Source organism: Tamandua tetradactyla, chromosome 17 (assembly GCF_023851605.1).
Source record: "Tamandua tetradactyla isolate mTamTet1 chromosome 17, mTamTet1.pri, whole genome shotgun sequence".
In the NCBI taxonomy this organism is placed as follows: Eukaryota; Metazoa; Chordata; class Mammalia; order Pilosa; family Myrmecophagidae; genus Tamandua; species Tamandua tetradactyla.
The window spans coordinates 6980796-7004074 of NC_135343.1; the positions used below are offsets into that span (position 1 = coordinate 6980796).

Consider the following 23279-nt stretch of genomic DNA (forward strand, 5'->3'; position numbering starts at 1 on the left):
AACCTCCATCCCGGCGAGGTCCCATTAGCTCCCCCCTGTTACCACCCTCTCGCATCCCGTCCTAACTTCCTACCTCACACGTCAGGTGTAAGCCTGGCCAGACCTCTCAAGGACAGAACGTCCAGACTGACCTCTGCTAACGCCCAGCTAATCAGTTTATGCAAACATATGCACGATTTCTAAAACCTGTCATTGCCTTTTTAACTTGACTTAGGCCACCAACTTCTACTTAGCTGTAAGCAAACAAATTACATGCAAAATCACTGGCGTGAGCAAATTAGTGAGATAATCTGCAATATTCTTTGACAAATATTAACCGTGCCCAGATAGCTTTAGAAAGTGGATAAATATTAAATGCAGTAGTAGAGAGCTCGGCTCTAAGATGTGATTACTTTGGTTTTAACCACAAGGATCAATACTTTTATGAATCTAGTGACATGTTTTTATGTTTCTTTAAAGTTTCCAAGCATTTAGGGAAATGTAATTCATTTCAATCAGATGAAATAAATTCATCGAATGAATCTATTCTTTCCACATATGCCAGAAACCATGCTAAGCATGAATTTAAAAATTTCTTGTAAATATAGTAGTCAGTGACAGAAAGATGGAAATGGTTTAACAATGATCTGTTTTTGGTTTCAACATGTGCTTTTAGGATTTTGCTACACAGAGAAAAATAAAAAGTCATTCAAAGCAGGACAGAGTCATCTGTCATGCATCTTATTGCATGCAAAATCCCACTTCACCCTAAGATAGCTGGAGAGGTGACTAGGAGAAGTTTAATGGACCAGTGAGTGGGCTCAACGGTGTATCTGAGTTCTTTCTGCTTCTCCCTGCCAGAGGGGCATCTTTCTAAAACTCTGTTTTGATTTTGAACTTATCAAGAGGAAGAAAAACATTACCATTAGCATTTTACTGCTTTGTACTGGTCTATATTCTTCAAATCTTATTATTTTTCTCTGGACACGTGTCCATTTCTTTACTCCCAGCAAGATCTCTCAAATTTCTTTTCTAAGTCCCCAAATAGGATTACTTGGAAAGCAATAAGAAAAGAGACAGAGGCAAAAATTATTGTCCAAATCAGTTATATGTTTGATCAAAACCACTCTTTGAAAATACGTAGAAACATAAAATAGGTAATGCTACATCTATTATGTACATAAAATCTTCTCCCACATCAATACAAAAGCTTTTCCATTTAATAAATTTTAAAGAATGAAAAGCTATTTCTTTTCTTGTGCCGTATTCAAAAATAACCTTACACATTAGCATTGCTGTCTCTGAAATCAACACTTTCAGAGCTTTGGGGTATGTACGATACGTGAATCACAAATTTTTGTCCATCTTTTAGGGTGATGAGGGCTTCTTGCCCCACGGGAAGGCTGAGTTGAGCAGCGCTTTCAGTGGCTGTGTCTTCCAACAATACCTGCACGAGCTGCAAGGGGAAAATGTTCAAAAGGAAAAGACAAAAAGGGAAAGTTACACGATCTCCGGCTGCAGGAACCGCCGTTAGAATTATTCCAAGCACTCTCCCCCAGCCCTGGGGACTGAACAGAAAGCGAGCACATTTGTTCACACTCTAGGAGATCCTACTTTCTCAAGGGGACCTTCCCGGTCTGCCAAGGACTTCACAGCGAGACTCACAACCAGGGGTGATTGGAAAAAAGGGCAGAGCATGGAGAAAAGGCGGGGGGGGCCAGTGACTTTGCACAGAAACACCCTCTAGGTACCGTGCAAGCAAAACAGAGAGCTTTTTGATAAGACCTGGAGAGAGTGATGAGCTATGGAAATCAAAAGGGCGCCTGTGAGCTATACTGTGGGTGTCCGTGTGGCTGTAGTGCCCATCACTTTGGCTGCCTTCTGGAGGGACACCGAACCCTGCAGTGTCCACACAGCCCCAGGAGCAGAGACAGCTCCAGTTCCCACACAGACTCCCTCCACCTCCCGTCAACTGTACCATTAGCTGAAAAAAAAAAAAAAAACCAAACAAACCCAAACCCAAGTGTGAAAACAGTCATCTGATAATGACACTGGGTTGGCTGGTGATAGATTTGAGATATTGGCTTAAGTGCCACTTTTCTAGCTAATCATTTAACCTGTAGGAACAAGTTATCCCTATCAGAGGACCAGGGATAATGATGCATCCTTCCTTAACTCCAAGGGTGCTCTGAGATTGGCAGGTTCTTGGACACGATCACCTTAAAACCAGCAGAAATGCATTTCCTTGATTTGATTTCCACAGTAACAGCCCTCCATAAACTACTATATTTTGACAAATCTCTGCAAGATCATCTCAAATGCAAATCGAATGAAAGTGCATTTCTCACTCTTGGTTTCTCAGTTTAACCGTCAGCATCACCACCCAGTGCAAAGGTGTTTTTCTTATTGATCAAAAAGGGGTCTTCACCTTTGCCTGATGGCAGAAGAGCTGTGCTTTAACCCTTGAGTACACGGCTGGAACTGTGTGGAATGTTTTTAAAAAGCATATTCTTAATTTAATATCAGTATAATTTTCACTTTATTCTTCAACACGCCTTGGCATCTTACTATTTTGAGCATTGCTAGAATGGTGAAGAGCGACAGATGGATATGGCATCGGGAAGCTGACTTGAGTTGTTACTGGAGGTGCAGAGACGTGCTAAATTGTGCAAATAATGAGGCTGCCACACAGATGTGCAGCTGAACGGGGCATTAACTCCTGGCGGCTGAATGCAGATAGGACACACAGGGTGTGTGCTCTTTTATTGATGATGAGTGCAAATGCTAAATAATAAATGCAATGAAAATTAGATGAGCATAACTTCTTGGTGTTAGATTGTTTAAGTCATTAGAGCTAAGTCAGCTGGCATGAACGAACAGAAGTAGGTTTAATGAATCTCTAATGCATATGACCTCAGATTATATGACATTTAATCTGCTTGTATTGCTTTATCATGTAGTTCAATGAAGTATTTAATATCTTCTGTATCATCTCCATTAATTAAATATGGGTCAAGCCCTATAGCAATGAACTTCAGGGTAGCTGAAGGGGATTGGGTAGGGGGTATTATGGGAACAGGGGGCTCAATTAGGTGATTTTGCTGGAAAAACAATAACACTCATTAATGGTTATTAGGTGCTTACTATGTTCTAAGAAATACTCTAAGCATTTTATAATGACTAACTTATTTAAACCTCATAACTGGTCTATGCAATTAGATATTATCTCTATATATTTGTAGGTGAGAATATAGGTTTTGTAGGTGAGAATACCAAGGAACAAGTAAATTAAGCCACTTGCCCAAGGCTTTTAGTACAAGAGGCAGAATTTGAACCGTTCATTGTTTTGTACTTCGGATTCCAGTGGCTTCCTCTCTAAGCCTCTGTGGGCCCTCACATAGCTTCTCTGAGGCAAAACTCTGGGTTCTGCCTCGTGGGAAGGCACATGGCGACATCTGCTGGGCTTCCCTCCTATTTCTGGTTTCAAACGGCTCTCACAGATCCTTTGGGTTCCTCTGGCATTTCCTCTGCATCTCCAAACATCTATGTCTGCTCTCTGTTTGGCTCTTTTAAGGACTCCAGGAAATTAATCAAGACCCACCTTGGGCAGAGTCACATCTCCATCTAATCAAAGGTCACACTCACAATTGGGCATGTCACATCTCCATGGAAATAATCTAATCAATAGGTCCCATCCTATAATATTGGATCAGGATTAAAAGAGCATGGCCTTCTCTCTCCAAGCCAACTCGGCAGGTGAACTCACTGCTCTCCTCCCTACATGAGACATGACTCCCAGGGGAATAAATCTCCCTGACAACATGGGACAGGACTCCCAGGATGAACCGGGACCCAACATCATGAAATTGAGAAAGCCTTATTGGCCAAAAAGGGGAACAGAGAAAGGAGACAAAATAGTTTCAGTGGCTAAGGATGTCAAACAGAGTCAAGAGTGGCTAGAGGGAAGTACCTGAAACTATTGAACTGTGTTCCAGTAGCTTTGATTCTTGAAGACAACTGTATAACTATATAGCTTCTACATTGTGACCATGTGATTGTGAAAACCTTCTGTCTTGATGCTCTTTTTATCCAGTGTATGGACAGATGAGTAAAAAAGTAAGGACAAAAAAATAAATAATAGGGGTGTGGGAGGGGGGTAAAAAAATTAGGTAGATTGTAGTCCTAGCGGTTAACGAAAGAGAGGGATAAGGAGTATGGGATGTACGTGTTTTTTCTTTTTTCTTTCTATTTCTTTTTCTGGAGTGATGCAAATGTTCTAAAAACTGATCATGGTGATGAATATACAACTACATGATGATATTGGGAGCCACTGATTGTATACTTCGGATGGAATGTATGTGTGTGAAGCTATCTCAATAAAAATATTTTTAGAAAAAAAAAAAAGAACACGGGCTTTCTGGGGTACATAACAGTTTCAAACCAGCACAGTGGGGCTGAAATAAAATTTTCACAAACTGAAGAATGTTTTAAATGTCCAAGAGGTTCCTACTTAAAAGTGTTTGTAGAGCTAGAGGCCATCTTCTCCTCTACTTTCCATAACATTGTCTTTCCGAAGATCATATCTTCAAGCAGACACGTGAAAAATGGATCCAGATTTGGGATGTCTTTGTCCCTTTGGCTCATGTGCAGGAGAACATGTAAACGTAGCTGATACCCCAACGGCACACAGCTCAGGATGGGAGCATCTTGGCACTGGCAACTGGGCTTAAATCATTGAAAAAATCTGTCCAGATCTTGAAGTATTTCTAGTTTGCGAGAGAACACTCCCTTCCACCTACACTTAGGCAAAGCTTTTCACAGTGAAAAGGGGACTCAGGTTGATTACATCACGGGTAAGAGCATTTGAGTTCTCCAAAATGACTTTCTGTGTTTGGTTAGGTCATCAGACTTTAAGATATTATAATCTACTCCTAACTCACCCCTTTCGGAATGAAATCACGGAATGTCCTCTGGGGAGAGGATGCTGGGAAAGGACAGTCTTGGAAGGAGCTCTGAGGAGGCTTGAGTCTTGGCTCTGCCAATTATCAGGTAGGCACCTGGCGGGATGGAAGCATGGCCCCCACAAAAGGCATGTCGGGCCCTGTGGGTGGGGGCCCATTAGTAAATGGGACCTTTGAAGATGCTGTCAAGGAAGGTGCCCACACTGAGTGAGGATGGGCCTCATTGGTATGGCTGAGGTTCTTATTAGCAACAGGAATTGGGCACAAATAGAAGCAGCCCCAGGAGCAGCCTGAAGCTGGGAGTCAACGGCACTGGGGAGAGGAAGGAAAAGACCCCGTCAGAAGCAACGCCACGTGATAGCAAAGCCGAGGAATGCCAAGGGTCTCGGCAGCCAGCCCCACGATACCACAGTCTTTGTAGAGGAAGCATCAACTTACTGACGCCTTGATTTTGGACTTCTAGCCCCAACACCGGGAGACAATAAATTCCTATTGTTTAAGCCAACTCCTTGCATGGGATTTGTTTTGGCAGCCCAAACACTAAGGGATAATTACTCAACCGCTCTATGAACCTCGGTTAGGCCATCTGTGAAATGGGGTAATGATAACACTCATCTCCATAGGTGATTACGGGGAGAGATGAAATGAGGCATTTGAATGCCTAGCTTGGGAAGACCATGGCTGTTCTCCATCCACTTCCGCCTGTGGCAGAAGAGGTCAGAGTTTACCTGTCCCGGTTACCTTGGTGACAAGGGGCATGTAAAATTGTCACGCTACAGTCTCGCCCCACTGGGGAGAGGAGGCTTCTGCTCACTGGGAGCCGAACGTGAGGCCCACCACACATGCTCGCTCCGGGTGGCGGCCTGGCACTCTGGAGGCTTCCCAGCTGAGCTTATGGCTGGCCCTGGCCTGGACAGGCACCAATGGGCCAAGCAGTACCTTCTCCAGATCTTGCTGACCGCAGCCCTGAAGCTTGGGCTCTGGAGGCAGCACTTTGCATGCAGCTGGCCCCCTCATGAGGAGGCCTGGGTCCCCCACAAGCAGCCCCCATCTGAGGTCAGGACTTCCCTCCCGCATGCCTCCCTCACACGCTGTGCTGCACACACACTCCCAGACGAGGCTTCTCCTTCCCAGGCACACATCTGGATCTGCTCACAGAGGCCACTGAATGCAGCAAGATGTAGGTACTGACTATCCCAGCGTCCAAAAATCAACGGCCAGAAATGGCCAAAGGGAGGATCTTTAAACCCGAGAGATGCATTCCCTTTACTGCTGTCCCCGTTATTTTTTTGTCTGATGTGCTATCGTCTCAGAGAAGGTGCTTCATAATGGCTTGTCCAGGGCCCCTGCAATCTGGAGGACTCAGAACGCAGCCTTTGTCCGGACACTGCCTGGAAGCTTCTGGTTTCCTTGAGGTCTTCGGGCACGGACACTGCAGGATGTGAGTCTCCTCTATGTCGTGACCATTATTAACCGCCGTGAGAACACTGCGCCTGCCTCTGCGTCGCCCATAAGCCCCACTCCTCATCTACCCAAGAGGGAGCCTCGTGCTCACAGGAGAAAGGCACATAAAGTAGTGAAACATCCAAAACATGTCGAAAAAGTTTGAGAAGTTAGTTATCTGACACTTGCTGCCGCTAGTTTTACTTTTTTGACCTGCCCACTTCTTCCTCCTCAACAGAGGCGTTTTGTTTGCTTCCTACAGCCCATCTCCCCTTCCTGGCATCTGAGGCCCTGCCTCTGGGCTCTCCCATTTGTATCTACTTCTCTCTGTGCATGGAAGGCTGTCCTGATCTCAATCAGAGACAGTGTTATGTGACACGGGGGATAAGAACCCCCTGATGACTTCAGACAGACCCAGGCTCATATCCCCGTTTCACTATTTACTTGCTGTGTGACTTTGTACAAGTCACTTAGCATCTCTGAGCCTCCATTTTCTCATCCATCACATGAAAGTGTTAAGAATAGACACTCTGCAGCACTGAACCACTGTGAGATAATGTACAGAAAGGGTATATAGCAGGTGCTAAGAAAACAGCTAGTCTTATCTTCCAAAATGTATCCCAATTCCATCTTTTAAACATTGTATCTATTCTGACTATGCAGTGTTTCCTTTCTTTGAATTCTAGAAGCATCTGCAGTCGCTAGCACGCATTTGGCAGCTGGAGGTGCTGCAGTGCTTGGTTAGTCCCCACGCAAGCTGGTGTGCCAGACCGCCCCCGCATTCCACACCTCCAGCCTTGGTCACTGCACCACACGCCCAATGGACCAGGGACGAAGCTCTTCTAATCACCTGGCAGAATCACCAAAAGCAAAGGTGATTTGAAGCTTCTTTGTCAGCGTTTGGACAATGCATTCTTTACAGGTTTCCTAACTGCCTTTTGAGTCCCTATTTCCCTAGAGACAAGCGGGGGACGACGGGTCCCGGGGGTGTTACCTTCCTGCCCGTGGCCACGTCCAGCAGGAAGCCCAGGACACTGAGCGTCACGCTGCCCGCGCCTGTGGGGAGCCAGCTGGGGTCCGCGGGTCTCAGCACCACGCAGGGGGACTCCGCTTCAGGGTATCTGCACTCCTGAGTTGGGAAGGAAGCCAGAGGCTGGAAAAGGGCCTGGGCGGGCTGGACGAGGGGCAAGTTCTCTGGCAGCATTTCCTGGAGATTCCCCACGTCCTCCTCTTCCTCTTCCTCCTCTATGCAGGACTGGAGTATATGAATCACATATTCCAAAAGCAGCAAATGAAACAGATGCCAGGAGCCTGCATTTAAATAACAACCACAAATGAGCAGACAGACAGACAGACAGACGCACAAATAAAGCAGCTACTTCTTGGGGGCTTTGACCTCCCCGTGGCCCAGAGCATCGCTCCCACAGCTGATCCTGACCCTAAAGGGGCCCTGGCAGGGTCCACCATGCCAGCAGCACCCTGCGCCCAGAGGCACCCAGGCAGGGCAGCTTTGGGCCAGAAAGCAGAGACAGCTGAAGAGCCTGAGCGAGTGAGATTTTGTTGGGCACCAGCCCAAGCAGGGGACCTTGAAACCTAGACAGGGTGTAAGCAGAGAGGCAGCTCCTACAGAGAAACGGGTGCTGGCACACAGGGAGGTCAGGGAGGGGTGGGGGAATGTGGGGGCAGAGTGCAGAAGGGATTCTGCTTGGAATGCAGCCCCCGTCGCCTACTGTAGCCTGTGTGGCTGCCTCTCCTTGGGTGGTACGTGGGAGAGGGAAACCAGCTGGAGCCCAGCACGGGCATGTGGTCGCCTGCAAGTGCCGTTAGAGATCCATGGGGAGGAGACGGGAGGTGACTGGGCTTGACCGAGGTCTCCAAGTCCAAAGGCTGCTGGACGCTCCGAGAAGAGACAATCATTTTTGTTGGCCTGAGAAACAACTGCTGCTTGCAATTGCTTAAAGGTGTCTATAAAATCATGATAAAACCATGTCTCTTGCACTGATATAAAATGAACACGTGTGTGCTGGGTTGAAACTGTCATGTACCCCAGAAAGCCATGTTCTTTTATTCCTAATCTAATCTTGCAAGGGCAGACCTATTGTTTTGGGACCTTTAGATTAGATTGTTTCCATGGAGATGGGGCCCACCCAATGTGGGTGGGATTTTTTGATGAGATGGAGATGTGACCCCGCCCATTCATGGTGGGTCTTAACTGGAGTCCTTTAAAAGGAAGACATTTTGGAGAAAGCACAGATGCTTGGAGAGTCAACACAGGAAGATGAGAACCGAATGGAGAGCAGAGAAAAGAAGCAAAGATAAAGATGTTTGGAAATGCCAAGCTAAGAGATGAAATCTAGAGTGTGCCCTGGAGAAACTAAGTGAGGGCCCACAGCTGCTTAGAGAGGAAGCCACGGGAATCAGAAACATGCTAGCCACGTTCCTTCCCAGCTGGAACCCAGAGGTGTTGCAGATACTCGCTGCCTTTCCTCTGGGAAGGTATCTTCTCGTCGGTGCCTTAATTTGGCCGTTTTCATGGCCTTAGAATTATAACTTGTAACTTAATAAATCCCCCTTATAAAAGCCAATCCACTTCTGGTATATTGCATTCCAGCAGCTTTAGCAAACCAAAACAATGTGTCAGTGATTTTCTTTAAGTCATTAATGAATGATGGAATAAGTATAAGATGTTTTAACTGGTTCCAAGACGAATTCAAAGTTCCAAACACAAGGGGCAATAAAGAATACTGACATTAATTTGAAATAGATGCAAACGAGGTCTGGCCGTAGAGCAGTAATCAACTGCAGTCAGAGCTGTTTACCTTCCTATGGACAAGAATCATTGGCATTATTATCAGTTTTCTGCCATTTATGGAGTTGTGAAATGACTGGGAGGTGATGAAAGGTGGCGATTACCCAGAAAGGTAGTGCTGCACCAGACGCCACGTCATCCTTTGTTGTCCCTTTCAAAGGCTTTTGTAAGTTTCCCCTACATGAAGTGTGCTATTTCTTGAAGGATCTAGGATGAGAGATACCCCAAGGTTCAAAGACAGCTCTGGCCTCCGTGGAATGGCAGGGCCTGGAGTGAGGTAAATGCCAGGCCTACTGAACCTTGCAAAGAGCCACAGTTCAGGGTGAAGAGGGAAAAATACTGCTGTTGATATTTTGACTACATGTGGGCATCCTGATAAGGGCGACGGGGAAAAACAAGAACTGCAGGGCTGGAGTTCTTTTAGGGATGGCAGCTGACCTTGGCGCTATCGTTCTACTTTGGAAGGGGACTAGCATAAAGCTGAGCCATTTGGGACAGCATTAAACGGGAGGCTTTCGTTGGGAAGGGTGTCCCCTCTCTGGTTGCTGAAAGCAGCAGCACTCAAAAGAGCTCCAGGGTGTTTGCAAAATGGAAATAAATCGGGGTTGTCTTCTCTCCTTACTCCAATTACCCGCTCTGAGGACATCTGGCAGCTTCCAGGAGCACTGCATTTCTTGCCTTGACTAGTCTGCAAGTTCTGTAGGGGGCAGAGGCTGTCTGTCTTTCTGCTGCTATATGCTCAGTGCCCAGGACAGTGTCTGGGTAATTATGGGCACACAATAAATATCTGTTCAATGAATGATTCTTTCCATGGAGCAGGATGGCTGAATTGCAAACTTCTCTTCCTGTGCATCAGCATCAGACCTGACTTTCCCTGACCAGGAAAGACCAATAATTTGACCAGGAACCTTACAGAATGGTGGAAAATGCACTATTTCCACCATCGATACATAATAGCAGCTTTATTCCTCATTATTCCTGAAAGCTAAATGTGGGTGTTCAAGGAATCGGAGTTTTCTCCATCTCAGTTGTCTCCCTCTGTGTTTTTCCCAGACTGTCACAAAGTGCATAATTTAAAACCAAGGGGAAGCTTCCTACATCTCCCTCAATGGTGGAGAGGGCGAGTGAAGCATCACGCTGCCAGTGAGAAAAGATTACTGTGGTTTTGCCTGGTTTTCTGTATCTATGTCTCATTTTATGCAGAAAGGTTAGAAAGATGATTACGGAGTCTGCCAAGCCCTGCGGGAACTATTGATGCTGTGTTGTTTTTAAAAGGTAGAACACAGAATGTTTTTGTGTTCTCTGACTTACCAAAACTGTCTCTGTGGCAGAGGGTCATCGCTTTGCCAACGGCAGTGAGAAGGAAATTCCACCTTAGTTGGAAGCTGGCAGCCAGTTGGATAAACTCCTCTTTGCTTCTGCTCGGCTGTTACATTTTGGGGACAAAAAATGCTGGGGTTACGATAAAATCAAATAGAAGAGCGTGCTTTCAAATGTACACATTTGTCATCAACAGAAAACTGGAAAGGGCCAACTGAGAAGACAAAGACGAAATAGTGTTAAAGGCCAGAGCTAAGACAGGGGCACATGGGATCTATTTCTGGACTTGCGCCATCCCCCGTGGAGAGGATTCCAGAACAGAACTCTAGGACGCTGGCGGAGGGAGGGAGGGATGTGGGCAATTGGCCTACTTTTTTTTTTTTTTTTCAGTCCCTACACAATTTTTTAAAAGAGGTCACGTGTGAAGCGTGGCAGACTCACACCACCTCACTGAAACCTCATGCGCTGCTACCGAGAGGGTCAGTGGCTATTTTATACTTTGCACTTCTGCCTGCTAAGTCTGATTATGAAAATGGGCATAGAATCCTATCATCATGAAAAGTAATGGGGCTGACGTAGGAGGGCACAGAGCTGACCACCGCGCAGGTAAAATCGCTGTGGGGCCAGAAGCTTCCACCCCAGCTGGCCAGCCTGCGTGCACTGACCTGTGCGTTGCCCTGAGCAGTAGACAAGGCTGCTACCTGCAGATTAGGAAATTCCCTGACCCAAGATTGAAAGTAGCCTGGGGTCACGCTTTAAATGTGCTACAAGCTAATGGTACCAAATTCATTTCAAATGGGTATGTTGAAATGAATGCCCTGTGAAACCTCTTCTAAGTCTCGTCTCCACCATGTGCTGTCTGGACCACCCACCAGGCTCAAAAGCATTTCTTTGAAGAAGAAATGTGCAGACGGGGCGAGAAATGAGGCCAGGCCCTTTCTTCTGGTTTTCCTTCCTCCTGCTCCTGCAGAAAGCACATGCTAATAGAAAGACTGTCCCAGGCTTTGGGTGGACCTCAGCACCCTGTGGTGCCAGGGTTCACTGGCAGCACCCCATCTCCCGGCTTCCTGTGGTCTCAGCCAGGGTTTCTTACCACCTGAAACGGCTCTCAGGAAGACCCTGGTGTTCAGGGGGTATTTTCAGTGCAAGGGACAACAAGCGCACAAAAAGCATGCGGCTGCTTCCTACAAGTACTGGGAGAAGTAGTTCTGGAGCTGTAGGGTTCTCTGTGCCCAAACGCTTCGGTACAAACCACAGAAGCTCTTGAGCTTGCTTCTGGTCACCACCACAGTGTGGCACTTCGAGTTCCTACATCTAGAAACCCTTCTTGAGCCCACAGGGGCCAAGGATGATGAGAACAAAACCCACGATGAAGTTTAACATTTCCCTCCGCTCAGGCACTGCCCGATGCCAACACCTGAAGCCACTGGTCGTTTCGGACAAGCTCAGGGGTTTTCATTCGAACAATCTGAGTAGTTTATTGACTGGAGTCTGCTTTTTATCAGCTAAGCTATTTTACAAAAACGAGCCCTGCAAAGGCATGCAGTTGCAAAAATACTATTATTTCTAGCATGCCTCATTTGCGGAGGCTGAAGATATGGGGGTAGGGAGCTGTTAGGGAGACTTGGGAAATGGGGTTTGAGATACAGGACAAGGCTGCAGGCTGTTTTGGGGCAGGGTCTGTTTTAATGCCTTGGTGCACGCGTCTCGGTTTAAGTTACAGGACAAGGAACAGGGTAATGCTGGCGCCTGCCACGAGGCCCTTCAAGCCTGCAGCTGACACGTGGCTAAAGGTCTCCATGCATTGCTGCTCTCATCAAAAAGCTTTGGTTAAGACCCAAAAGGAGGACCAAAAACCCTAAAGCATCTGGAATGATTATCTGCAAGTGGAAGAGGATGGAAACAGACACCTGCCGCGGGTTGAAACTGGGCTTCCAACTCCTGCCTCAGGGGGTTTCGGATTCATCTCTATGAGGGGGCAGGCCAGAAGTCTTCTGCAGTCCTCAGGGCTCAGCTGTGATTTCTGCCCTTTCTCCCCCGGGGATGCCAGAGTACAAGAGATGCCAGAGTACATACTCGGCCAGGCTGGGCCGGAGGTGGGAGGGGTGGAGGCGGGGCCACAGCAGACTCGAGGAGGCAGCCAAAGTGACCTTCCGGGACCCAGGCCCTCCAAGGCTTTGCTCTGTGACAGGTGCTCTCCACTCCAGATGTGTCTGTTTCTTTTCTCTAAGTAGGCCTTCCATTCGTCCACATGCTCGCTTCTGCTCCCACTGTTCTCTTTCGGGATGCTTGCTTCCCCTTTCTCAGCTTATTCTGACCCTACCCACCCTCCACATCCACTTAAATCTCACCTCCCCCTGCAAGGCCTTTCCCCAGTGCCTCAGTCTTAGGGGAAGATGGAGCCCGAAATATGGGAGGCACACATACAATCACCCCACACTATTCACTTGTAATACACTCACCTGTGCATGCACACTCATCCATGCACATACACACTCACCCCCCTCTGCACACAATCACTGACATATACACACTTCGGTACACACACACACATCCCCGATGTGCCCGTCTCCTGCACACATGGTCACCTGCACAGGCATGCACACACAAACTCTCACTCTCTGCCTTGCTCCAGACGTGAGATGCCACTCCTCCGTTCTCGACGCCCAGGCCTGCCTTGACCCAGTTTCTGACTCGCACTTCAGAGAAACCTCTTTTTCATGCCACCACGAACTGGACACTCGGTGTCATAAATTCGCGAGAATTACCAACACCTGCTCTTTTGCTTTAAAAATCACAATTATGTACCTGGAAGACAAATGCCTGGAGATCTGAAGACAGACTATTTAGGAATACACTCAGATCTGCTGACGTCCCCAGCAAAGAAATTAAACTGCTTAAACCTATAAAGACACAAAACAAAACAAAAAGATTGTGCGCCAGGCAGCAGAATTTTTCTGTAGGTGTTTGTATACCAGGTAACCTAGGGGACCACATCGAAACAACAGTTCAAAGGAATTCCCTAGGGACTCGCACTAATTTTGAACACAAAGGATGAATTCTAATCCTGGACACGTCATCTCTGCGGTCACCTAGTTCACTGCCATCTACTAGCCATTCTTGCTTTCTGTTGAAATGGAAAGAAATGCTTTGGAATAAAAACTGCACCTTGTAATTACCCAGAACCTGTCTTCGAATGAGCTCACTGCAAGGTTCAGACATGACCTCACCTATGCTTAACCATTTTCATGAGAGGTAGCATCGTTAACTGGGGGGTAGAAATCAAAGCAGCCACGAGAGGGGAAGTGCTTTGCCTGGGGTAGTGCACTCAGTACCCAAAGGGTGGAGCGGGGAGTGGGTGACATCAGGTCTCGGACCCTCCACATGGGCAGGCCCCACTGATGGGAGAGGCAGCGCTTGGCCGTCCTGATGACCTGGACGCCACTGCCTCCCAGGCAGAGCCCAGGGCCCCAGGAGGTGGCGGCGGCTGCAGTGCAGGACCGGGTTGCCATCTAGGCCCATCTGAAGCTCTTGCAGGAGCCCCTTCAGCCATGGCCACCAGGGTAACCGCCCCCCTGCTGGGCTCTGCACTCTCTTGGAGGGACACGTGCCGACGCCTACTGGAGCACAGGATTGTGGGGCATGCAACTAGGTGCGTGAACTTGAGGACAGTGGGTTGAGTGAAATAAACCAGAAACAAAAGACAAATATTACGAGGCCTCACTAGTATGGACTGACCATTATGTGCAAACTCAGAGAACTGAGGTTGAGAGCACGGTTGAGGCCATGTAAAGGTCCCTAGACAGTCAGCTCTTACAGGAGTCACATCTATTCCCGAGTCGTAACTTAATTCTAAATTCTGACATGTATAACCTGGTCATTCCCTGGGACTTTGGGTATTTGGGTGATACCTGACACTCAGAGCTAGAGCTCTGCAGCTATGAAAGTCAGTATTATCTTATATGACAACTTTTTAAAAAGCTGAAAAAGAGATCAGACTTCAATTTAGAGAAGTGAATGAAGCTCATCTGGGTAGGACTAGGGCAAAGCAGACTAAAGGGTAAAGGATAATATTGACCGCATTTTAAAACTTCAACTTCTGTGTGAGACCAAAGGAAGGGATATTTCGTGCAAAATTTATATTTTCAGTAGCACACGATCAATTTAAATTGTGTGGTCACCTTATTCAAACACCATATTTACATAGAGCCTTGAAAAGGGAGTGAGACCTTGTTGGTTTGTACAGGTTAGTGTGATGCCCCAATACATCCCAGAATAACCTGGGCAGAAGATTAAAAAGTCCCTTGAGGGGCAGGCAATGGTGGCTCAGTGGTAGAGTTCTCACCCACCATGCTGGAGACCTGGATTTGGTTCCCGGTGCCTGCCCATGTTAAAAAAAAAAAGTTCCTTGAGGAACCGGGGAAAAAGGTGGAAATACTAAACTTCCCTACCTGGGGAAGACCTGACATGCTTGCAAGCACTGGGGACCGCCAATCTGATAGGCCAGACCCTTGATCTTTGGGTTCACCCTTATGAAAGTTATTCCTGCAGAGGAGAAGCTAAACCTGCTCATGATTATGCCTAAAAGTCACCCCCAGAGAACCTCTTTTGTTGCTCAGATGTGGCCTCTCTCTCTAAACCAACTTGGCAGGTGAACTCACTGCCCTCCCCACTATGTGGGGTGTAAATCTCCCTGGTAACGTGGGACAGAAAGTCTGGGATAAACCAGGACCTGGCATCAAGAGATGGAGAAAGGCTTCTTGACCAAAAGGGGGAAGAGAGAAATGAGACAAAATAAAGTGTCAGTGGCTGAGAGATTTCAGATAGAGTCGAGAGGTCATTCTGGAGGTTACTCTTATACATTATATAGATATCCCTTTTCAGAGTTTGGTATTTTGGAGTAGCTAGAAGGAAATACCTGAAACTGTTGAACTGTAATCTAATAGCCTTGATTCTTGAAGATGACTGAATAACTATAAAGCTTTTTAAGATGTGTCTGTGTGATTGTGAAAACCTCATGCCTGACATTCCCTTTATCCAATATATAGACAGATGAGTAAGAAAATAAAGACAAAAAAGAAATAATAGGGGTGGGTGGAGAGGGACTATGGGATGTTTTGGGTGTTCTAATTTACTTTTATTTTTACTAAAAAAATTTGGGGGGAAAATAATGAAAATGTTCAAAAATAGACTGTGATGATAAATGCACAGATATGATGATGCTGGGAACCACTGACAGCACTCTTTGGGTGATTATATAGTGTGTGAAAATATCTCAAGAGCAACCGAGCACAGGAGCCCCTGGGAGGCATGGGAGGTGGGGGGAGGGGGGATTCAGACCCTTCTGGGCCCCTCTGGGCTTTGGCTGGGCAAGAGCGGGGTTGGGGTGTACCCCCGGGGTCACCCAGCAAGGGGGCCTCGCGGGCGCGTGCTCATGAGAACCGCTGTCCACACTCCGAGGGCGGCGGGGACAGGTGTTTGTGGCTGGACTGGTGGGAAAGGGGACGTGCTAGGGGAGGATCTGGGCAATATGGGTGGACAATGGGGTTGGGGGCAGAGGCAATTTATCAACCAGTATGGGCGTATTTCAACACACTTTCATCACTGGTGCGGTCATACAAAGGTCAACCCTACTTCAAGGTCAAAGAAAGGGAACGGGTCATTTATTGGTGGTGCTTTTAGGTATCCCCGAATCCAGGCATCCGTCTGGTTGTGAAATACTTAGGGAAGGGCTAGGAGCCGCCAGGCTGACAGCCTGAGGGGGGGGTCACAGGTTCCTGGGGGGCCGCTTGCCACACCATTGAGAGAACCGGATTGGGGTTCTGCCCACAGAGGAGAAGCTGCTCGAGCTCCCGGGGCCGGGTTGGGGAGGTGCCTGGAACAGGAATTCTTGGGGGCTTCAGTCCCTGACAATGGCCTGGGCTCTCTGCCCCCTTGCTAGGGACTGGCTCTTGCTGGGGCAAAGGCTCTTGGCCATTCTCCCCCTGCCCTCAGGAAACAGCTCCCAGGCTCCCCCCACCCACCCCTCAAGGTGACATTTCCTGGCTTCCTTTCCCCCCTACTTTTACACCGGAGCGCGACCATGCTGTCAGCCAGCTCTCCGAGCATGCTATGGAAGGGATTTTTCCCCCTTAGGATATCAGTTATCATCATAATGATATCACGATTATTGATAATATCAATAATGATGAGTATCAGTTATCAAAGGACAAGACTATACATATGCTTAATATCGTTTGTTTGGAAAGCTGCGAAATCCACTAAAAGCACAATTGTTAGGCTTCACATTGTTAAAAGACAATATTCGATGACACTAACAGGCATGATAGCAGAGTCTGGGGCAGGCAGGGAGCCAACTAAATCCCAATTCAGACTCGCTAGCAGGGGCATTCTTGAATCTGGGCATATGTATGGAATAGACACAGAAATTAATTTCTTTTTCCAGATGAGACACTCCAGGCTGATTTCCAGAATAAAACGTGTCAAGCAACAGCCTCACCCATCTGTTCGTTCACTTACACAGCAAACATGTCTTAGCACGGACAGCACGCAGGTACTTGGGTTGGCTCTGGAAATACAGGGCCACCGTGTACCCTCTGGGGCGCCCGCTGTCCCCTGCAGGAAAAGATGTGCGAGCGGATACATTACTCTATCGAAGGGTAAATACATTCTACTTGCTATCAAGAGGTTCGTGAATTAGTGATGGCTGTGCTAGTTCCAAACACACCAGACGCTCCAATAGAGAAAGCTGCAGAAGCAGATTACATTTCATCTCTGTGCAGTTCTCCAGTTCCTCCATCTCCTCGGGGTGACTCAGCAGGACGCCCTCAGAAACAGCCAAAGCGCCTTGGCTGAGGATGGCGTGAAGATCCGACTTCAAAATATGGACTCTCCTGTTATTTTTCAGGACCATTTTCATAGTCTACAGATAATGGGGAAGCATAATAACTAAATCTTTTCATTTTATTTTTGCAGAATCCCCCTCTTCAAATTCCCAAAGGTATTATTCTGTGGAATAGAAAGAAAACTGGATTCGGGTGTGGCCCATTACAATTGCATCCTAAATGACAACTAACACATTCAGGTTTCACACGTTGTAGAGCTGCCTTTAGGAGAAGGCATCATTTGGCATGCTTCTGCTCCCAGGCAGGCGTGTCTAGGCCAACAGGGTGCTGGCTCTTCTCCTCCCTGTTTCTAATCCTCTGCACCCCACTCAATAAGTATCAATTATTTTAGGAAGGAAAACAGTGAGTGATGAATCATCTGCAAGGAAAAAGGTGACTCTGGAGAAGCAGCAGGGATAAGTGAATCCCTTACGTGTTCACAGTCTGTAGGATGGGCCCTGAGTCGTCCCCACCCCAGGCCTCTGAGTAGGTGCTGTTGTCCCCTTCATTTTATAGATGAGGACACAGAAAACTCTCTGGATGCAGAGCAAGGGGTGAGCAAGCTTCCAGCACCAAAGCTTGATCCTCTGGTTGGGATGAGGTGCTGATTTTGCTGTAGGATGCGTGCCAGGATGGACTGAGACACAGATGTGACACGGGAGAGTGAGGGGGACCTGGGCAGGCCAAGAGCATGGAAGGCCACACAACAACTTGATCAGCTTAGAGTCTAGGGAGAGCGATGGGCGGGATGGATGGAGACAGAGGGCCCAGCTGAGCCCCATCGGAGCAGAGACTGATTTGGAGCCGAGTGACAATCCCCCCAGCTGTGCCCTAATCTGATGCCCCCAGGATTTCAGAACAGATTCCAGGGGGACCCACATGCTGGCATTACACAATCTTGTTTTCAGTATTCCTCTACCTTCCTACAAATCTGAAGCTACATAAGTACCCCAGGAGTATGAAGGCCAAAGTCAAGGACCCTGGCGGCCTGGACACCTCGAGTCCACAGGGCCATGCACGGTGTAAATGGGTCTGTCTGTCTGCCTGTCTTAGGCAATGCCATTTCACCTGTGACACAGGCCTGGCCCAGTGTGGGCACCTCTGTGGGGCCTCCCTCTGGTAACTTTGAAACTTTGACCTATTTGTCTGGCTTTCTTGTATGCCCAGAGAGAGGTGGTGAGTGAAGTCTTTTGTCACTGTTAGCTCAGTCATCTGGTCCACCAGGCCTTGCCAGCCAGAGTCTGCCATCGAGATGGATGGAAATGGCCTCACTGCAAAGCGCGCTACCACCTGTTCTTAGGAGACACTGCAGCTTTCCCCAGTTTGCAGTTCAGGAAATGGTTTTGTACCCTTCTGTCTGGTTGGCGGAAACGTACCTTTGCCATGTTGGAAAGGTATGTCTTTCTTCTTAGTCTTTTGACAAACACAGTAACTTCTGTTGAGAACAATACACATGGCTATTATTGATATGAAAGCTTCACGTTCTTACGTGTAACAGTGGGGAAGAGGAGACCCATGTTTCAGAGTAGGAAGGCACAGGCTCAGCTGCAAAGGCGGCTGAACTTGCCTTCCATAGAGTGAGATCTCTTGGTCAGGTGGCCCTGTAGAGGCCTGGCCTCCAGGTCTACCCACTGTCCTTGGCCCCTTTCCAAATGGCTAGGAAAGATCCTGGCAACAGCAACTAGACCAGTCTATCCACACAGCCAGGATGTTTATGTAATCCCGGCGTCTGATAGGGGAGCTCAGTGGAGTTTAGGATTGTTGACAAGCAACCTTGGAAACAGGGAAGGGGGAGGTCTGCTTGGAAGGAGGGATCAGGGAAGCCTGCCCTGAGGAGGTTACATTTAATCTGGGTTTTAATGTGCAATAGGAGTTGGCCAAGGGGGTGGTGCGGGGGAGAGGAGAGGCAATCCAGGCACAGAGAATAGCAGGAATAGGAGCTTTTGGGGGTTCAGGTTGTTTTGTGTTGCTGGGGAGCACTGTTGGGTCCCTGGGGGAACGTGGACATAGGTGGTACCCCAGCTTTGCAGAGCAGGTCAAGGAGAACGGATCCTCTGGCCAGCGGGAGCCGTCAGAGGTTTTTTTATTGATCTAGTTGAGCTGTAGAATGATTACAGGTGGGGCAGGGGGAGGCCAGAGGCGGGACTAGCAGCTCGGAAGCTGCCGATAGAACCTTTGGGAGGGAAGGACAGAGACTGAGGGCTTGAATTAGGGCTGAAGTTAAAGTGGCAACAGGAGGAACGAAGCAGGCTTCTCCTTCCCCAACCCTGCCCCGTGGATCTCCTTTCAGAGAGCGCCCCAGACCTCATGTCCTCTCTTCAGCACCCATTCCCTGCCGCCTTCTCGGCTGGCACATGCACGGGCCCGGGGTCCGGCCTGGCCTTGCCGAACACTTCCAAGTGGGGCAAACTGGGCACAAGGCCCCCAGCGTTGCATTGAATATATTGGGGGTGTGGAGGGGTGACGGTGCGTGGATATTAGACCTGATCCCATTCCACAGGCACTTAGACAAGACCCAGCCCCTGCCCTAGTCACCTGCCCCTCCCCCCCCTACAAGAAACAATGTGTGAAGAAAGGAAGATCACAGAAAGGTAAAGCAAGTCACAGCTGAGGGCTCGGGGACGCAAGAGGCCCTGAGCCAAGAAGTGCTGGGGGCTGGGGGTAGGGGGTGGTAGAGAGAGGGCTTTTCCAGGACCAGAAAAGCATACCATCCCCCCAGTGGGATGGGCTGGCATCGAAAGGACCATGGAGTCTTAGGGGTGAGAAGAGGTCAGGTTTATGGGGGGGTACGACAGCCAGACAGAGAAGTTCAGGCTTGGACTAGGAAGCCACGGTAGGGTTTGAGCAGACGATTAACCAGATAGCCAGATGGAAGGAAAAAGCATTCTAGAACATCAGTAGGGAGATAGTAGCATCGCCAGAGGCCTCACTGGGAGACCACGCAGGGACAAAGAGGCTGAAAGGAGCGAGGGGCCCTGGTCCAGCCCGGCTCTGGGCAGGGCCCGGGAACCAGAGCATTGCTGGTGCTCCTCAGCTGCCTTTGGGGGACAGAGATTAGGGGGGGACACCTTCACGGGGCACCTTCCCCCCCTTATTGTAGGGCAGTTAGCAGCACCTTAGCCACACTTCTAACCCCTTGGTCCTGCCAAAAATCTATTCTTTCATTCGTAAGGGGGAGGAGCTAAAAGAGTGTGGGTGACTTAGTGCAAGAGCCCATCACTGGCACTACAGAAAGAGCCAGAAAATCCTGAGTGTCTCGGGCCCTGCGGATGGTCGCTTAGTACATCGGGTGGGAAAAAAAGCTGGGCAATGCCTGATGTGGCCTTCCCCAGGTTTTGAAAGTTAGAAACTTCTTATCCTCTTACAGAATTTATCGATTTTTTTTTTCATTGAAACCTACCTTTGAGCTTGGAGATCTGTAACAGGGCTGGGAAACCTTCCAAAGCATTAAGGAGCCACAACTTAAATTTCTTACTAAATAATCTGACGGATTTTAGGTACTGAATAGAAACATCTTCCAAAAAGTCATGCAGGAGAATGTCCTCAATTCCCTACAACAGAAGGGCGGAGACGCTGTGAATCTGCAGGCCAGGCACAGGCACCCCCCAGTTACTAGTGAGCAGCGGGCACGTATGTCAAACACTCAGACATGTGCAGGGCCAGGGTAGGTCATGAGAAGTTGGGGGTGGCTACCACGTGGCCCCAACCGCTCCTTACCCTGCAGGGAATCAGGCTGGCATGGCAAGAATTGGAATCTTTCCAAGAGTTTTGAAATACCGATAATTGATTCAAAATTTTAAAAGACACCATGACAGCCAATAATCAATGGATCGAACTAAACTAATTTAAGAACTTAGCGAAGCCTTCAGTGGCAACTTTTGTACAAAATCTTAAAGAAACTAGATTACTTTCTTAAAAGTAAAATAAAATAAAATGTACAGTTCATGACTAGTTGAAGCAGAATATATTTTTACCATCTATCCTTGACCCCTAAAATACAATCTTACTCAACAGTCAGAGCTTTAAAAAAAAAAAAAAAACCCTGGAAAGCACATATATTCCAAAACAATTACTCATTTTTAAAAGTCTTCTTTTGCTGGAGTTAACAGAGGGAAAAACTTTGACTCAGTTCAGGGTTCACTGGTCCTGGAACAACAGGCTGCTATGTGTATCGGCCTTTTCTTAAAATGAGGTAGACTCAGACACTCCATGCATTCAAAAAGAAATGCCGAATTTTAGTCTGAAGTCAGAGGCTCATGGTTCATCCATTTAGCAATGTACTCCTTAGAGATTTCGAAGGTCACAGAGATTGCGGAGGGGGAGGGCTATGATGGTAAACCCAGCATTTGGTACCAATTTCTGGAAAGGATATAAACCAGCAATTTGAACAGTCGTCTTCTTACCTTGTACAGCTGCACATCATAGCATTTAAAGAGCTGGCACACATCAGGCAATGACATAACCATGACTGCGTCTTGCTGCAGAGATTTCCAGAAGGAAGTAAGCAAGTCTTCTACCTGATGAGAGTAATAGAATATATCACTGAAAACTCATTTTGTGTCTAGTGAGACCAATCCCCCAGATATACATAATCTGCCCCAAATGATGACAAGGATTTTGTTCCAATTAATGTAAAGCTTTGCCTGTCAGCTTTTCCAGGTTGTGTTTTAGATGCATTCTTTCCAGCAACTCATCAGAGAGTCCTGGCAGTTGGATGGGATGATATGGAACATATTTTCATGAGGAAGATTTCTAGAAGAAAAGGTGGTTCTGACCACAAGGAGGCTCCTGTTGACTGTAATAGGATGAGGACTGGGCTATAGGGACAGACAATAATCTAGAATAAATGTTCATTGACTGACTGACTACATCAGTTAGTTTTCAGCTCAGAAAGAGGTATAACAATATTTAATCTAAAAGGCCTTCCCCTTGAAATCAACGTAGACTTCAGCTAAGGACTGTACAAGAAAAAGGACTGGTGTCTCTTCATACGAGCCTTCTTCAAAGACCCATGTGGACAACTTTTGTTGAGGAACAATATGGCGGCTTCTTTTCTCCCCGTGTTAACTTTTTAGATTCCATTATCCAGCCGGGTGGCCAGTCTGAGCTGCCAGCCAATGAAGACTCACCTCTTGGGGATTTCAGCAGGCTCAGATATTCTGAGCCATCACAATCCTGGTCTATCTTCCTTGCCACTAGACCTTCCAGTGACTCCAGATAAGAAGCTATTTCCATGTGCAGGCCATCAAGTATACAAAAGGAACTTAGAGTCAACTCTTGAGTTACAAGATTATAATGTCTTTGCTTTGAAATCCTACTGTCAGGAGCACTCATTCTAGAGATGACTTCTCCAAAGAGACTCATGGAAATTCAATTAAAAAATATATGGTGATGAGATGCAAAGGCCTTATGAATCATTTTACTTTTGGTTGGTTGGTAACTTTGGAGCAGGGAGCCCTTTGGTGTCAGTAGGGCTAACTGAGACAACACTCACAGACTCATCTCTGCTAACTCTCTCACCACCCATATCGAAAGATCATCAAATCCTGTTGTACCTACTTCAGAAATATTTCTGTAACCTGTACTTCTTTCTCTCTAATGTCCTTATCACTGCTTCAAATCTGACCCTCATCAGTGCTCACCTTGAGCATACTCAAAAACCTCCTTACTGCTCTCTCTGTGCCAATATGGCTAATCTTATGTAATTGCCACCCCCTTCCCATGTTTACTAAATAAATCAAAATTCCTTTCTAGTGCCACCCTACTTTTATGCTTCACTTCTGGCTTCTTTCCTTTAGAGATAATAAAATCTAGCCCTAGTGTTAGATCTCGTCACGCCATGATGTGAACATCTTCCTACCTCTGTCTGCACAGACTGGAATC

The 23279-nt window shown here is 47.4% G+C and overlaps 1 protein-coding gene across 1 annotated transcript in view; it reads right to left on the reverse strand.

The window, feature by feature from the left end:
* Positions 1 to 1079: 1079 nt before the first annotated feature.
* Positions 1080 to 23279, reverse strand: part of RFX8 (regulatory factor X8) — an 82058-nt gene continuing 59858 nt past the window's right edge. Inside the window, exons 8-15 of the mRNA XM_077135077.1 lie at positions 21800 to 21913; positions 20797 to 20947; positions 18773 to 18831; positions 17278 to 17434; positions 13321 to 13415; positions 10504 to 10618; positions 7378 to 7694; positions 1080 to 1435 (exon numbers count right to left, since the gene is read on the reverse strand). Coding sequence (XP_076991192.1) covers positions 1259 to 1435; positions 7378 to 7694; positions 10504 to 10618; positions 13321 to 13415; positions 17278 to 17434; positions 18773 to 18831; positions 20797 to 20947; positions 21800 to 21913 — 1185 coding nt within the window. The 3' untranslated portion in view covers positions 1080 to 1258. The remainder of the gene's footprint in view (positions 1436 to 7377; positions 7695 to 10503; positions 10619 to 13320; positions 13416 to 17277; positions 17435 to 18772; positions 18832 to 20796; positions 20948 to 21799; positions 21914 to 23279) is intronic.